This window comes from Pezoporus wallicus, unplaced genomic scaffold (assembly GCF_028554395.1).
Source record: "Pezoporus wallicus isolate ANWC-B61680 ecotype Strahan unplaced genomic scaffold, APGP_CSIRO_Pwel_v1 contig_5418, whole genome shotgun sequence".
NCBI lineage: Eukaryota > Metazoa > Chordata > Aves > Psittaciformes > Psittacidae > Pezoporus > Pezoporus wallicus.
This window is the reverse complement of record NW_026640709.1, coordinates 2,153,552-2,170,744: the sequence shown is the minus strand read 5'-3', so window position 1 is coordinate 2,170,744 and position 17,193 is coordinate 2,153,552. Positions and strand designations below refer to the sequence as shown.

Below are 17,193 nucleotides of genomic sequence, written 5' to 3'. Positions count from 1 at the left end.
TATGGGTCTACCATTATACTAACAGTATCGTTTACAAGGGCTTTCCTACCATGATAATAAAATCCCATATTGATTTCAGCTTCTTCTTGACTCAGCCTTCTAAAAATTTGTAAACTTAGACTATTTCATTACATTAATACAATCCTCTACTACACTTCTATACAAAAAATCCCACACACATTCCACTAGTAGGTTCTTATAAGCCAGGAAATGCTAAAGCTAATGTTGCCAGTGAAATCTGAATTGTGCCTCTCCTTCTTAACATCCACAAGAGCAACACATCAACAGGCTACACTGGGATACTGTGAGATGCTCTGAATAAACAATACTGTTTTTAGTGTAGGGTGTGAGAATCCTCTGCAGGAAGCTACAAGATGTCAAGCTACTTGCTTGTACTTCAGATAATTTCAGATACGTTTGAGAAAGAAACCCAACCTCTGCCTTGTCTACAGCAGAATATTCAACACGTAGTGACTGAACCCACGAGGGAACAGCAGTATGAGCACCAGCAATGCAGTATATCTTCAGTAACCATGCTGGTTTGGGTTCAGGCTTACACCCACCCACATATGTTGTATTATACCATTGCATAACCAGAGATCCTTGGAGCCTGAATTCTCAGTCTCTATGGCTGCACACACTGCAACTGCTGTGCCAATATAGCAATACTGATATCGTGTCCTGGTGCACCACCCCATCAGAGTGCTACTAGTGTGGCTCTCCCTGAGAAACAGGATATTTCTTCAGGCCTTTTTTTTTGCACTAGCAGTTTATCTCAAAAAAAAATTATTTGCTAAAGAGGAAACTCCTGAAATGGTGAATTAATGTCTATGCAAATTAAAAATGCTTTCAATAATTGATTGTTAGTACACAATCAAAAGGTGAGTAATCTGGAAGACTATTATCAAGATAGTACTGAAATCTCAACAGGAATACCTGAAAATACAGATGTCCACCAGAGTCAGAGAGCTTGAACTTTGACAATGGGTTATCATCTGCAATTGATGATGTTGCTGTCAAATGTGAAAGACATTTGCCTAGATATTAATTCAAAATTACTTCAAATATTTACTTCCAGTTTCCCAGATCATATAGTTCAAGTAAGAGAAAGTAAAGATACTTGTTATGATACAAAGTTGCTTTAGCTAAAGACTGTATAACAACAGTTTTAATCTCAGAGTAAAGGGGAAGGGTTGGAAGGGGAGAGGCCTCAGAAGAAGGGGCTGTTGATTGATGAAAAGCTGAACATGACCCAGCAATGTGCACTTGCAGCCTGGAAAGCCAGCTGTATCCTGGGCTGCATCAAAAGAAGCATGGCCAGCAGGTCAACAGAGGTGATTCTGCCCCTCTACTCCGCTCTTGTGAGACCCCACCTGCAGTACTGACTGCAGCTCGGGCCCCAAAATCAAGAGGAAGGTGGACCTGTTAGAGCAAGTCCAGAGGAGACCACGAGGATGATCAGAGGGCTGGAACACCTTTCCTATGAAGACAGGATGAGAGAGTTGGGTTTGTTCAGCCTGGAGAAGGCTCTGGGGAGATCTTAGAGCAGCTTCCAGTACCTCAAAGAAATCTGGAGAGGGACTTTTTACAAGGGCATGTAGTGACAGGACAAGGGGAAATGTCTTTAAGCTGAAGAGGGAAATTTAGATTAGGTATCAGGAAGAAGTTCTTTGCTGTGGTGAGGGTGGTGAGGCACTGGAACAGGTTGCCCAGAGAAGCTGTGGCTCCCCCATCCCTGGCAATGCTCAAGGCCAGCCTGGATGAAGCTTTGAGTAACATGGTCTAGTGTGAAGCATCCCTGCCCATGGCAGGGGGATTAGAACTGGTTGATCTTTAGGGTCCCTTCCAACCCAAACTGTTCCATGATTCTATGGCAAGATTGCAAATATGCCTTGTTGAGCCCTGGGGACTCAGAAGTTGTTGGGAAGATTTTGTATTTCTAAACTTCATGCTAAGGAAAGGAAGGGGTGATTACCATCCTTGCTATCTATCTTTTCACATTATCAGACGTCTTAAGAATTTAACTGTTATCAGTGTAATCAGATGGTGAAAGCGACTTTCGATTCTGGTGACCAAAAGCAATTTGGCTGCCACCCGAAACCCCGCCAGACGTCTGGAAGAGGCACCGAGCCTGCATTTTCACTGCCGGTTTATGTCAACCGGAGCCCGCACTTTCGCCCTGCCCTCCTCCCGCCCGGAGTGTCTTCGGTAACGGTTCCTCGGGGCTTGCGCTAGTGCCATTGCCCGAGTGAGGGAGCTGCTTCAGGGGCCCTCCGCGGCTGCGGGGGGCGGCTAAGACTCAGCCGGTGCTCTGCCTGAGCCGGCACACCCCCGGGAAGCGGCTGGGGAGCCAGGAGGGCCGGCTGCCGGGCGGAAACGCCCCTTGCCTCGCCCCCGGTGTCGTGGCTGCCGATGAAACGGCACCTCGGGGTTGCGTGTGTTTGAGTGCTGCAGCCCGCCAAAGGAAGCGTAAGGGGCAGCTGAATAGCACGGGCTACACAACTGACAGTGGCCACGGCCCGGCCCGGCCCGGCCCGGCCCGGCCCGGCCCGGCCCGGCCCCCGCGCCCCCCGCCGATCGGCGGCTGCCGGCGGGAGGCCCGGCACTCTCGGACAATAGATTGGTACTGCCTGGGCAGCGTGCTGCACGCCAGACCTTCGCTCGCCGGCTCGCGGTTGCCTCCGCCGGCCCGCGCTAGCGCTAGTCCCGCCCCAACCTGGGTTAGCCCCGCCTCTCCCCGGGTTGGCCCCGCCCCACTACTCCGTGCTCCTCCCCCTTTGCGCTCGCGCCGCTCTCGCGCTCCCCCCCCCCTCCCCCCCGCTAGCTCCTGTCAGTGCGGTGGCTGCGCCGGGAAACATGGCGTCGGAGGGAATGATTTTAACGAACCACGACCACCAAATCCGCGTCGGGGTCCTCACAGGTAATGGGCCGCGGCCGGGTACGGCGCTAGGGAGAGGCGGGGAGGGGGAGAAGAGGGAGGCGGGAGCAGGTCGGTGCGCACCGTCAGGCCGTCCCGCGGGCTGCCCTGGCGGTCTCCCTCTGTGGCGCTGACGCTGCGCAGGGAGCCGCCGCTCCGGCGTGCGTGCCGTGGCCGAGGCCTCGGACCGGGCCCCGGGGCATGGGGGCGGTGCCGCGGCGGGGAGCGTGTGCGCGAGGCCGGGGAGCGCTGGGCACCGCTGCCGCAGGCGGGCGAGGGAGCGGGTGGCTCCTGGGCACCTCAGCCAAGGGACTGGCCCGGGAATAGCCCGTCTGGAGGGGACGGGGCGCGGACGTGGGCGCCTCCCCAAGGGGACGAAGGGGGTTCAGACGTCGCCGGGCTTCCTTCAAACGCGGTGGATCTGTGAGTGCGAAGGCGTTTGAGAGGGGAGCCCGCGGCCGGCGGAGGCTGCGGGCCGGAGGGAGACGGGCCTGCCTTCCCCGGGCGGCGGCGGCGGGAGGCGGCCTGAGCTCCCGGCCCCAGGGGGTGCCTCTGAGTGCAGCACGCTCTGCACGGCAGACACCTTTAGGATGACTCCTTCCCTTCCCCCTCCGTGGCCTTTTCTTTCGGCGGGGGGTGGGGGAGAGGGATAAATGCGTATGCCCGTGTGCCTTCTGTTGTGGGGAGGAGAAGGGCACGTACGATGCCGCTGCTCATAGCGCCTGGATGATCCTTTAATAAACCCCTGGCACATGACATAACGATGGTTGCACAGGATGGTTCCTAGAGCCGTAGCCGGTACGTGTGTTGCAGGCTTCGGGGTTTCTTCGCCCTTTGGGGTGGGCTTTGCGGTTATCCCAGTGTTCCGTGGAGCTCGGTACGCCCAGAAATGAAGCCCCGGGGGGAAGGGGGGGGGGGGGTCGAGTGCGTAAGGGCGTAAATAGCGTTTCTGGTGGAGGAAGGGGTGAGAGATTTTAGTGAAATGTTTGCACGTCAAGCTCAGTAGCTTTTATCTGGAGCCTGGGGAGACGTGACTGCTTATGGAAAAAAAGCGGCGTTGAGAGCATGCTTCGGAGCCGGAAGGCTTTCGGAGTGAAAGGGGATACATTCATGGGAGGGGATGTCTGGGGTAAACCAGAAAGTTATTTATTAAACCCAGCGATATTTAACCCGAGCGCCCCCGTGTCACGGCTCCTTCGGGACCGCGCTGGTGCCTGCGGGCAGCTCGGCTGCGGGGGGCTAGTGCGAACCCGGCGTGGCGGGAGCTGTTCTCCCTCCTTGTGCTGAACCCTGCCGCCGCCCGGGCAAGAGCCGCGGCGGCGGGAGACCCTCCCTCCCTTCCTGAGAAGCGTTCGGCTGCAAGGTTATGCTGACAGTAGACCGCTGGAAAAGCACAGTACAGTGGAAGCAGAAATCCTTTCCTTCCAATTTCAGGCAGTCACATCCTTCATGAGGACAGAGTAGGTTTGACCAGATGCGAGCCTTGTGGACCTATCCACCTGGTCATGTTCAAGGCGAGGTTGGACAGGGCTTTGAGCAACCTGGTTTATAGGAAGGTGTCTTTGCCCATGGCAGGGGGGCCGGATCTAGATGATCTTTAAGTTTCCTTCCGACCCAACTCATTCTATGAGTCAAATTAGGGAGTTTGTACCTTTTGTTCCAAAAAGCTAGGACATGCATGCAATTGCATATTATTGCAGAAGTTAAAGTGGGAAGGACGTCTCTGCTAACATAATGCTCTTTGCATATTTGGTACAACTTCATGCTGTGTAACTTGGATTATTATTTTCTGTTTATCAGTGAGTTGTAATAATTTTCACCTGGACATGTTCCCAGAATGCAGTATCAGATACATATGGTGTATCATTTAAATATTCATTTAAATAATGATTTAAGTCCTAAGGTTAATTCAGGTAATCTTTCAGAACACGTAGGTTTTTATTTTGTATTGTAAATCCTGTTTGAACACTGTTAAACTTTGTACCATAATTTGCAATTCCACTGAAAAGATCAAAAAGGAAAAACAAAAGCCATAAGCAAGAACAGTTGTAGCCCTTACCCCCTGAATGCTGTTCTTTTGAATTGAAGGCTGAAAATTTTTGCAAAGAATTATTTTGCCATTTTGAAAGGAGACATGTTGGTTTCTGACAATTTTCCTAATCCCCTTTTTGTGATGTTTGTAGACATGAAGCAGAATTTTATATAAATATGTTACTTTACGATCATATATTTGGCCCAACTTGTTTGTTTTCCACTTTAACATTTCCTTTAATACCTAGAAGAGAGTATTTGTAATTTAGAGGGTTTGGACCCCCTAGTTGTTTCTGCTGTTTTAGCTGTGAAGAAAACAGCAAATTAAAAATCTGTTCTTCTGGGGTTTTTTTTTTGTTTGTTTGTTTTTTTTTTGGTTGTTGTTGTTTTTTGTTGTTTTTTTTTTTCTCATTGAAATTAAGTAATAATTACTTTTTGGGTGGTGTATGAAGGAATAAGTTTAGGAATGGAAAGGTTAGGTATGAACAGGGTTTTGTGTTTTGTGTTTTTTTTTTTCTTTGGTTTGGTTTTTTTAATCATTTAGAATAGCTCAGTGATCAGAAATTAGATAATTAACATAACATGACTTCTTTAGCTTTTCTAATGAACATCATAGCCATTTTTTTTGTTAGCAGTGTATGCTTGGGGGCTTACCAGCATAGGCATATAGATTTATGTTCCCATTAGACCTGGTATACTCAGTTTACAAAGTACTATTATTTCACCTTGTGATAGTATTCAGATGGAATTTAAATTTACTTACTCTTTTGAATTTATTTGAAATAATCTTGTGTGTTTATTTTTAAACCAGGACATAAAAAAATTGTCTGGACTTGTTTTTAGTCTTGTCAAGGTTGATGCGCATGGCTCCAGAGTATATTATTACAGAGTGAATAATGTTTGTCACATCGCTTAATTAAATTGCATTTTATTTTGTTTTGCGTAAGTTACTGTATTTTGTTTTGCTTAGCAGACCTTTGTGTGTGTGCCGTTAACTTCCTATCTAGAAACAAATACGTATTTCTTAACTTGTGACAAATTCAGACAGGTACAATGGATTAGAGAAGTAGGAAGTTTGTTTATTGTTTAGCCAAAGTAACTTACTGTGTTCAAATGCAAAATTGTACAGAATGCAGCACCTTGGTGGTGGTGGGTTTTTTTTGGGTTTGTTTTTTTTTTTTTTTTAATCAACCAACCAACCAAAAAACTTTTAAACTGCTCTTATATCCAAACTCCAAACTGTCAAGGTCTTTTAGTTAAGACTGAATAAAAAGAATGGAGTCCGTAATTAGGACATTTTCTCAATGCAAAAGAACTGTCTTCCTGGAATCTGAAAAAAGTACTTTAGTGTATACAGTATCTGCTGACTTGCAGATATCATTCATGTTTATTTTTGAGTATCAGAAAGTTGTAGATTTAAGATTATTTACAGAAGCAGGAAGAAATAGTATACAATGATGAAATACAAAACTGTGGAACTTGTCAACCAGAGGGTTGTGTCTTAAGCTAATAGGAAGTCTCACTAGTCTGTGGGTAGAAAATTGAGTTCTAATCTTTATTATCATTTCAAGACATTGTGCAGTCCAAGAAAAGAAAGCAACTATTAGTGTTGTATTCAGCCCTAGTGTTTAAGGAAGTGTTCATATTAAAGGTACTGCTCACTTGAATTCCAAATCTAGGTTTTCCCTCTTCTGCCACTGCTACTTATCACAGGCATGCAAACTAATAATAGAGCTTCAGTGTTATGTTGTCATGAGGTTACCCTTACGGTAAAATACATTTTAAAGGGACTTGTGATGCTAACCGTCAGACTGGGAGAGTTTTGTGATGGAGAATGAGATAGTGGAGGAGACACGGGCTAACAGTGGCCGAAGCTTTGTCATGTAAGTGCTCTGGATAGCTTATTTTTAAAAAGAAATGCACACACAGAGAAACAAGAAATATGGGGTAGACAAAAGAGGAAAAAAGAGGAAAAATATCTACATTTATGGTAAAGATTGAATTGTATGCATACTGTCTGCAGTGTTGTGCATCAAAACTTCCTTAGTAAAATACAGACATTGATATGGAGTTATTCTGGTTATCCCAGTAAGCTTTTCATATTTGGGATATCTCTTAACAGAGTGGATGTTAATGAGTTACCACTGATGTCAGGATATTGAACCTGGATTAGTAAGTACAGAGTTTTGTAATGCTGAAGTTGGCTAGGAAAGGGGAAAAGAAGTGGATGCAGTGCCCAGAGTTGAATCAATGTTAGGTCATACTTCACTGATGGTGACATTGGCAAAAGTTACCTAACCTGTGACCTTTCTTGTTATGTGAGGGACTAAGCAGACCCTTGGCTGGAAACATCTGGAGAGATCAAAATAATGTTGCCATCTCCACTACCCTGATGGGAGAAAGAGACTGGTTCTCTCTGGTTGCTAGTTTACTTTGTCCTTTTTTCTCTCCATTCCCACCTTCTTTTTATTTTCCTCTCATTTTCTGTCCGGTCAGCATCTAGTGTAGCTAGTCAAAACTTGATGTTTTGTTACATGTGTTGTTCAGAATATTCCTGATGAAACTTTGTCAAAAGGCTAATGAAGTGTTTGTCTGCTCTTGAGGTCTGTTAGCAAGAGTCATCACTAGGGACAAACAGCCTTTTCTGTCTTTACTCCTCTTTCTGTATTGTTTCTTGCTTGTTTAAAAAAATAACCTCAGCCTTTCTTTTTCAGGACAGTTTTACCATATTTAGTTGTCCTGTATTTCTTAAAAAGCAGTGATACAGCTTTTCACCTTTATGAAACATTTTTTCAAAATTAGAGGATGTAAGGGTTTTTGGCAAGATGCAACCTTTCACTAATGATTTCTTCTTCAGGTACTTTGTTCTTCCTTTCTTCCTCTAAATAAAGATTAAAACATTTCAAATGCCAGTTGTTTCCATGGGCCTGCGCAATAAAGCAGACAAATGTTTCTGAAAGCATAACCTCAGACCTTATTTAGCCTTTTCACACTGTAGTGTGAAAGGTTACACTAGCATCTTTAAGTGTCTGAGACCATTTAGTTTGTTGAAATAACCCTGCATGTACCCATTGTGTCTGAGTGTCACATTGAAGCTAGCACTCTTGGCTAGTGAGGGCATTGTCTACTTGAGGACACCATCCAGAGTTTACTTGGGCAGATCTGAAGTTTGTCAGTGTAGAAGTTCTGTAAAAATTGAGAAATGAGGGGAACAAAATGCTTAGAATGTCATTATTTGTTAGTCAGACTGTCTTAGAAATATAAGCTGTCAGTTTCCCATCTAAAATTTCATATACCTCTCTCCTACTTCATGAGGTACCTTCTCATGACTTTCCTCTAAGACTCTTCTTTAATAGCATGCAAGTTGCAAGATCTTTTCTTGGTGGTGATGCTGTTCATGTTTTGGATATACATCAGAAATTATGGTGACCTTTCTGACAGAGGTGTGGGTGGGAGGGTAAGGAACAACATTAAGTTTGCTCATGCTTAGTGTCAAATTGCCTAATTGTCTAAATTGAAGTTGGTTAGCTTTTTTTTGTGGTCTGCTTTTCTGTGAAAAATAACATCTTGTAGGCACTTGTCTTCAGAACAAAGATTCAAGTCAGTAGCAGTTCCTAGGAGCTGTAGCTTCCAAAAGCTTAGTTCAGCGAATGAATTCCGGAAGTAGAGAAGTGCTGTAGTTCCATTAAAACATTCTAGACTGAGCAACATTGATTTTTGTCTTTTCCAACTGTAAGGTTGTCAAAACGTTGAGTTTATCCATAGAAACTAGGAGATCTCTCTCTTTGCTGTTTGTAGCCATAAGTCTTCACAAAACCATTTCTTATTGTTTTTTTATTTGGCCACAGTGATAAGCTTTTATGTCTAGTGATCAGTGCAGTTACTGAGTTTCCTTTTTATAGTTTTAACCATGCTGAATAGGAACCTTTACTTTTTATAGTTAAAGAGGAAAAAAGTCCTGATTTTTTTCTCCCTGTTTTTGATATGTAGTGTGGAACAAAAATTGGTGACTGGAATCCCACTGGTACAGCAGACTCTTTAACTTACAGTTTAATTTGCTTGCTGTAATACTGTTTCTTTTGAACAGAAAGAAGTGGAAGTTAAAGGCATGTAAAGCAAGAGATTGTTTCCCAACTATACATGGATGTTTTAATTAATACCTACTTATGTAATAAATGGCCATTAATTTGGAGGTTTATGTGGTCTTATAGAGGCGGAGTGAGAAGTCTTGTCTTGTGATTTTGAGTTTTCTTAACTACAGTTGAAAGACTTCCATCTTTGCCCATACTCCGTGTCTGAAGATCATATTTAGCAGTATAGAGTTTATCCATTATATTATGCTTTCATTTACTTTTCTAGATTTATATTTGTCCCTTTTCTGGTATTGTGGGAAAAATCTCTGTGCTGCTTACCTTAAAAATTAGTGATTGCGGTTTTCAAGAAAATTAACTTAGTTCTGGGATAACCTTTAGTTGATTTGCTGTCTCTATAATAACATAGTATCTGACCATCAGCCCATGCTTTGGAGTGTCTAGCATACAAAAGTCTGATACACAGACTCAGAATTTCTCCTCTGTAATGTTGATTCATCTGTATCTATTTCTCTGTTTGCTTGTTTGTTTTTTTCAAGTAAGAGAGAAGAGCATCTTTGTTGAGAGGTGCTTTTATATTGTACTACAATGTCACTCATAGCCTTTTCTGAAAATGCCTATCTTGAAATTTCTAATGTTTTGCAAACAAGTTTATTTTACAATGTCTATGTGAAGTGAAAGTTAAGATTTTCTTTCTTAGCTTGAACAATTGAAAAAGCAAAAAAAGTTTATTTTGAATATGTGGGAAAATACTTTTGATTGAAACAGTTTTGCTAATGGGCTTGAATTTTTTTTTTTTTTTTTTAATGAGCAAATATAGTTTTTATTGCCTGCAATTTGAGAGATTGATATCATGCTGCAGGAGGACATGACAACTAAAAGTAAGAACAAATTTTAGCACTTGTTAGATGTTTATAAGGTCTTAACATGCAGGTTAAATAAAAGAAATAATTTACATTCTGTTCCTACGTGTAGAAGTAGAACACAACTCTTCTTGTATTGAAATGGTCTCATAACAGTAGTCTTGTGTATGACAGAATTCTTCTTGAAAGTTTAGCAGAATGACTGAAAAAGCTGTTCTTGGAGAAGAAGAGGGTAATAAACAACCACATGGGAAATGAGCAGGTAACAGCCTTTTTTATGTGGGATATTTTTAATTAATGAATAAAGTAGCATAACCTTTTACTTTTCTCAGTTGTTTTGTGATTAAAAAAAGTAAGTGAAGTTTACAAGCAACGGTAATTGCATAAAAAAGTGCTTGGGAAAAATAGGCTTAATTAAGCCTATCTTAGAAAATCTCATTTTGCAAGAGATTTGTGTGTGATGTTTTGTTTACTTCTTTTGTTTTCATACTAATTTACTGAGGTCTGTTTTATGCCTAACTTGCCAAGTGGAAAAAAATTAGCATAAGCCCTCAAGAATAATCTCCTTTACGTACAATTTGCAAAATCCTGTAAAACTGGGCTCTATCCTACTATTACAAGGTGGGTGAATGGTATTAACGGTATTCTGTAAGGAGTAAAACACATCATCTCTTCTCATACTATGAGATAAATAGCAAAACTTCCATTGACTGACTTCAGTGATTAAGTTAATATCTGAGTATTGCAAAACTTAGTTCTGAGCAGTGAAGTGGTTTTTGATACATACCAATACCCAAAAGAACTGACTCAATGTTAGTCTGGCTCCATATGCAAGTGATTTACCTAGAACACTAGTCTTTAATGGTTCATTATGTATTCAACATATGAAGTGTATAAATAGTCCCATAGAGTAATAAGTATTGCATACATACTTAGGACTGCAACAATAGAATTGCATGCTTCTCAGATAAACTTTTTTGTTTTGTAATTAAACGTTATCAGTTATGTAGTAGAGTGAAGAAGCAGAATGCTTGTGGGCTTGAAACTATAAAATTTTGGGGGCTTTTAAGTGCTTACTGTGTGGTTATGAAATTCTTCATTTCCTTCATTGTACTTTATATTGGAGGGAAATGTTAATCCATGTGGAATATTTTTCATTCAAAAAATCTTCTCATATGTTGTTGGTTTTCCTCCATATGTGACTTTTGAGACCTGAAATTGGGAAGTAGAAATTTAAGTATGTGGTATTGTCGTATGGTTTTGATAGTTTGCATTTTGTTTTCTTTTGTTTTGGCTGGTGGATTTTTCGTGTGTGTGTGGTTTTTTTAATGTACGCTGTGGGAGATTTAAATTCATACTGAAGTCTGTGAAGTGAGCAGAATAATTTTTATTCAGAATCATTTTATGGGAAGCTGTATGGATGAAGAGCAATATAAATCAAAAATTAAAATTAATTGCAGTGAAGTATCCTGCAGATCTGACTCAAAAGGGGAAGGTTCCTAGGGTCTCTATGAATGACAGAATAGGCAGATTGCTGTTAAAAAAAAAAAAAAAAGATAACACTCCCTTTTTTCTTAGCAAGCTGCTTTTGATGCCCTGGGATAGGCCATTTAGGGAGCGATTGATAGCAAGGCCTGAGATGAAGTCTGTACAGCTCTCAACCAGTAATTCTTGAGGAGACACTGAATGTAGGACTAGTTAGGAATTTGGCAGGCCCATAGACTTCTACTCTGCTATTTCTTACCTCTTCCTGAAACAGTTTTCATGGGATTCTTATGTCAGACCAGACTGTAAAAGAGAAGATGGTGTAGGGCAGGTACATATTCTTTTACTTAGGTACTTGCAAATTTTGTCTTAGGAAAGTTTGGGTGGTGGTGCATGTTTCTGGAAGAAGAAAATTTCCCAGAATTCAAGTAGTAGGTAGTTTCCCATTGGCATGGTCTTTTGTATTCTGTAGAGTAGTGGTATAGCAGTGTAGACGGTAAGAAGCCAGAGGCTTACTATGTACTCCTCTATGTCAGAATCTTCATCTTGGGGGGAAAAAAAGTCAGGACAAAACAGCAAGATGCCTAAAAGTAGGTACATATCTGGTGAGAAAAATACCTGTCGTTTCCAGAAAAAGCAGAAAACCCCAAAGATTAAAGGGAACAGCTACTTTTTTTTTTTTTTTTATTTTTTTACCATCATTGTATTTTTGGTTGTCTAAATTCTCAAGGGAAAACATTAAATAAGCCTACAGCAAACCAAGGATCTTCAAAGTCAGCTTCTTGGAGAAATGAGCAGTAAATTAAGCATACTGAGGAGGAATGTTGTGAAATATATCTTTTAAAGATAGTGCAGGGACAAAGTGTTTTGGTGGATAATAATGAGAAAACTCCAGAAATGCTGGGAGAAAGTCACAACAGATACATGTATGTATGTGACTCCCTCCAATTAAAACTTCATAATTGCTGTTACAGTCTGATTTAATACTTTGAGAAAATTTGGAGATTATTTTAGAACAAACAGTATATAAAGTGGAGAGTCGAGAGAAAGTTTTTGTAATTCCTTCCCAAATAGTCACTCTAATGTTGTTCGATAGATGTATGTAGTAAATCAGTGAGGTATAACTCCCTAGCTACTAGCTTTAGCTAAATCTAAATGAAAGTACTTCAAGTTATTTAAAAGGCTATTTTAATGACCATTTTAATTGATCAGGCTGAAAATTCTTGGGGAGTGAGGGGGAGAATGCAAATCCCTCCCATTTCAAGGGACTTCAAGCCATTCTGGACATGCAGATTTTTGTTCTGGTGCTTATTTAGGAAAATAAAAGAAGAAACCAGTAAAAGGTACATAGAATAAATCAGGAGTCTTAAGAGGGTGCTGAGATTTTGAGAGAAATCTTGTAACTTTTTCAAGTAGGTGTGACTACAGAGTAGTGCTGTAGGGCATAACTCTTTGAGTGGAAGGCAAGGCACAGAGCTTCAGGAAGGTGGGAATGGTCATATTAATAAGATATATATGGTTCAAGTTGAATGTATTTAAACTGCTCCAGAACCTGATGCTATTCTGACATCTGTTTTTCAGGAACATACTCTGTTCTGCAGCAGGGAGGTATGCTGTAAAACCTTAAGGTCTGATCTTGTCAGTCAAATTCCAGCAGGGTAAGAATTAAAACTATTACTAGTGTTTCAAATGTGCAGGAGCTTCTTATCTAAGTAATACTCAAGCTTTTTTCCTAAGCATCGAAGGTAAAAATGGAAATTCTGAAGTTCGTGTTGAAAGCAACTGCTGAAAAAAACAACTGCTAAAGAATTTCCTGTGATAGTTGAGCTTCAACCTGCCTTTTCCTATTTCTTTATTCCGAAGGGTGTAGTTCTAGTTTATGCACAATGGTTTCAGTACATGACTTTTCTCTTTGGTTTGGCAGCTGATCAAAGAGAAAGAGTGAAAATATTAGTTGTCATTTCACCATTGTTTCATCAGAAAAGGGTTGAAGTAGATTTATTTTTTTTTTTTTTTTGGTGTGCTTTGATGAGCAGAACATCTTTCTGTAAAAGGCGTCTGAGGCAAATTTTGGTATAGCATTAAACTGGGACATCATGGATTATCCTTAATATTAGGAAAATCTCTTAATTCCTTGTTAGTGTGTCTTATGTTTTCTGATTGTTATATGTAAGATGCTGTAAGGACTCATCAAATCATAAGGGAGATTTAGATGTGAAATAGTAATCACTTTCAGTATTTCTTACCAGAATAGTAGCAGCTTTTGGTACCCTCCCCAATAATTTTAGCAAGTCTCTAGATTATTCTTAATATCTTTTTTCTGCACCAAACACCTGCTAAAAATGTTCTACCTGTGCTTCACCCTCTAGAAAGTAAATTCAGCTGTGCATGTGAAAAGTATGTAGACAAAAACACTTTCAAATGGAATGGGTGAGATCTCATTAGCATCTAGAAAGTATCTAACAATTAGGGCGCATTCAAGAGCTTCCTCTATGTTTAAGATATTGTGAAAACATCAGCCTGGAGCCGTTTGAGGCAGTAGCGAATTATATATATTGTAATTCATTCAAAGCATGAATTTAAACTTAACCCCCTCGATGGTGACATTCCAAGTAGTAGCCACTGCAGGAAAAAACAGGCAGATGCAGAAATTCTTTGTATTTGGATAAGTAGGTGCTCTCTTAATTCTTCAAAGATGAGTAGGTGATTAAAAAAAAAAAGAACAAACCTTTGCTTTCATGCTGTATCTACGTAAGTCTTTTGACTGTAATTCTGTAACTTACACTGTAACTTAGACTGTAGGACTGTAACTTAACTTTTGTGATTTCATTAAATTTAAGTGAAGTCTGCGTTGGTAAGTAGTACAGCCTCAGAGAAGCAGACTTGTAGAGCAAACAACTTTCTACCAGGAGCTTAAGATTCACACCATTCACACGGTATTTTGCTTCGTGCTAGCTCAAAAACCATGGAGCGAAATGTAAGTAATGGTTGGAGGGAGTGCATTAGATCCATTCTTGGAGTACATGTTGTTTAGTTTTATCCAAAATGAATTCGGCATTTGTGCTTTGATCCTCTGCATTGTGAACCAAAGTATGGTGATTTGGCATCATCAGGAGCTGGCTTGAAATCCACACTCTTGAACCAAACTGAAACAAAAGTATAGACACAGTATTTGCTGGTTTTTGCCTTCTCAAGATTGTGTGTGCTTCCTACAATTCTTGTGCATACCAGAGAGATCTTCCAGTACATAGTGCTGAGCAGGTCTTCAAGTAGGTAGTGTCTGCAGAGATACCAGCTCTTGGACTGTTCCTGTGCATTTTGTGAGGGTGGTGTGGGTGAGGGCATGTCCTTTGAATCTTTGGATACTCTAGAGAAATTACCTAAACAGGTGTTAAGAGATGCCTTTTGTTAACTAGCCTTGAAATAACTCTTAACTTAAGCTAGCTTAAAGTAAAGTTCAGTAGTAAGTAAAAGTATTTCAGACATCCAAAATGAGCTACACAATTACAATTTTTTATAAAAGCTATAGATGAAGAATAACAGAAAAAGCATGTTTACACTAATACTGAGTTTGAACAGGCCCTCCCTGTACCTACCTTGTCTTTAGGAAAATACATGCAGCACTTTGTCAGGGTTTTTATCTTCCTACATTCACTACTTCTCAAGCTGTATTATTCAGAGATAATTTTCTTCTGGTGTACCATGCAGTCTGCTATAACTGGTCACAGTTTTAGAGCCCAGCAGGACTTTGTCCTGATTTAATCTTGTGCCTTGTGGAATTTTAGGTATAGTTCTGTCATCACTGTTGATTCTTACTGCCATGCTGCACTGTGCTGGCATAACCTGTTGTGTGCCTATGCAGGCAGGGAACTGAAAAAGCTGAAACTTAACCTGACAGAAAAAAGGATCCTTTCCTCCTGAATCAGCTGTGTGATCTGGTTCAGCACTGGGCTCTGCAAACTTGTGCTCCACTATGTGAATGATAAGCAAGGGTAGCAATTTGTTACCTCTACTGTAAATCTTTTAGACCTTGTTCTTTCTTTCATACTCTTCTATTCTGCCATTTTTCAGACAATGTAAAATAAAATTAAGTGGCTAAGCTAATGGAAAACTACTCTGCTTTCTGGGAGATTAGTTTTCTGCAGCCTTTAAAAATTAAAACAGCTTAGCGAGGGACCTCAGGTGTGCCAGTGTGAGGGAGACTCTGGTTTGCACAGGTGGGGTAGGTAAGGGTGGGAGAAGGGACTTCTGCTTTCTCATCACAGTGCAAAGAGATGTACTCATGTTGGTTTTCTGCACTTCACCTACATTAATTCAGAAGATAGTCTTGATGCTTCTTTATCTAATCAAGTGTTGTCTCCTTTCTTGTAAGTGTTGCTTTGTCAAGTCGGGTATCCTCTCACTGGTATTTGCTAGCTTGTCCTGATTGATAAGCAAAGACACTGCCTCTACTCAATAGTAAGTAGGAAAAAACATAGTGAAAGGAGGGAATGATTTGCCCATTATAGGAAAATATTCTGAGGAGGGGATTAAGTCAAGACATTTTTCCCATTTTGTATGTAAACTTCTTTAACTCGTGAGTAGTAGTTAAGTGAGTATGAAGGCTATGCTATAGGCATTTGTGCTTAACAAAGAGCTGAACTTTGTTAAGTTTGATAACTGGCACATGGTAGGTAACTAGAGAAGCTGAAAATTAGAGTTTTGCAGCATTAAATTTGGGAAAAGGTGAACACTATGTTATGCATTTACTGGCAAGTAGGGTCTCTCTTGATTAATGTGTTACTTCATAATAGTCAAAACTTCTAGCATTTAACTAACTTAACTTAGTATAGTATGCCTGACAACTAGTTTGAAGTTGATATAAGTAATATATATACATACATATACAATGTATTATATTCTATATCAAATAAGTATGTATATGATAAGTATATCAAGTAAGTATATATGTGTATCTGTGTGTGTTGCCTATATGTGTATGAAATTGCCTATTTCTACCAGATCTAATTTGCCCTCTGCTTGGGGGGGCTACTTTGGCACCCATGAGTCTGTCATCTTACTTAAACTCAGTATAGTTTTTCTATCCTTACCAATTATATTAGCTAATAGGATAACTTAGAGAATACTAACCTGATGTGGACTAAAAGGCAGTTGATAAGCGATTGACTTATTTTTTGTTTGTTGGACACCTGTCTGTACACCAACTATTTAAACATCTGAGTGCAAGATAATTTTTTAATTTCACTTTTGTCCTGCATACCTTCTTGCTGACCTGAAAAGAATCATTGCCTTTCTCTTGAGTGGACTGTTACCCATGTGATGGAACAACTAGTCACAAGCATCAGCTAGTTGGGTAAGTGAGGCTTTGGGATTCTTGATATTTCCTTAAAAATGGGGAGGGATTAGGATGATGAAGAGTATGTAATTTAGTTATATAATTGTGGTCAGTGGACTATGTGCATTTATTTTAGGCTTTATTTCATTACAGATCTGCAGTAAAGTCTGCTGGTCCATGCATTTGTCCAGTATTACATGTTTCCATGGTTTCCATGGCTACTAATTATGTATTGGCTGTGCATATTCAGTATTAAGATAACATCTACAGTGGATATATGATTTTTAACTAGCAGAAAATACTGAAATGCTGTAGTCACTGATAAAGCAATCCTAACATTAAAAGCCACTCCTTCTAGGACAAAATGTTAAAGATAATAAAAATGGAATTTTATGGGAAGTGGGAGAAAAAGGCAGTATAGACAGGACTGATAGCCACATTACATAAATCAGAAGTATAGGTTCTAGCAAA

General features: G+C 40.7%; 1 protein-coding gene across 22 annotated transcripts in view; it reads left to right on the top strand.

Annotated features, from left to right (window-relative positions):
* Positions 1-2,763: 2,763 nt before the first annotated feature.
* Positions 2,764-17,193, top strand: part of GPHN (gephyrin) — a 304,336-nt gene continuing 289,906 nt past the window's right edge. For 14 of the 22 annotated variants that reach the window (XM_057420149.1, XM_057420165.1, XM_057420152.1 and 11 more), the window contains exon 1: positions 2,764-2,920. In XM_057420149.1, the coding sequence (XP_057276132.1) occupies positions 2,857-2,920 (64 nt within the window). In that variant the 5' untranslated portion in view covers positions 2,764-2,856. Of the gene's footprint in view, positions 2,921-12,968; positions 13,046-17,193 lie in introns of all 22 variants that reach the window. The other 8 variants (XM_057420163.1, XM_057420161.1, XM_057420159.1 and 5 more) reach the window with 3 other exon arrangements.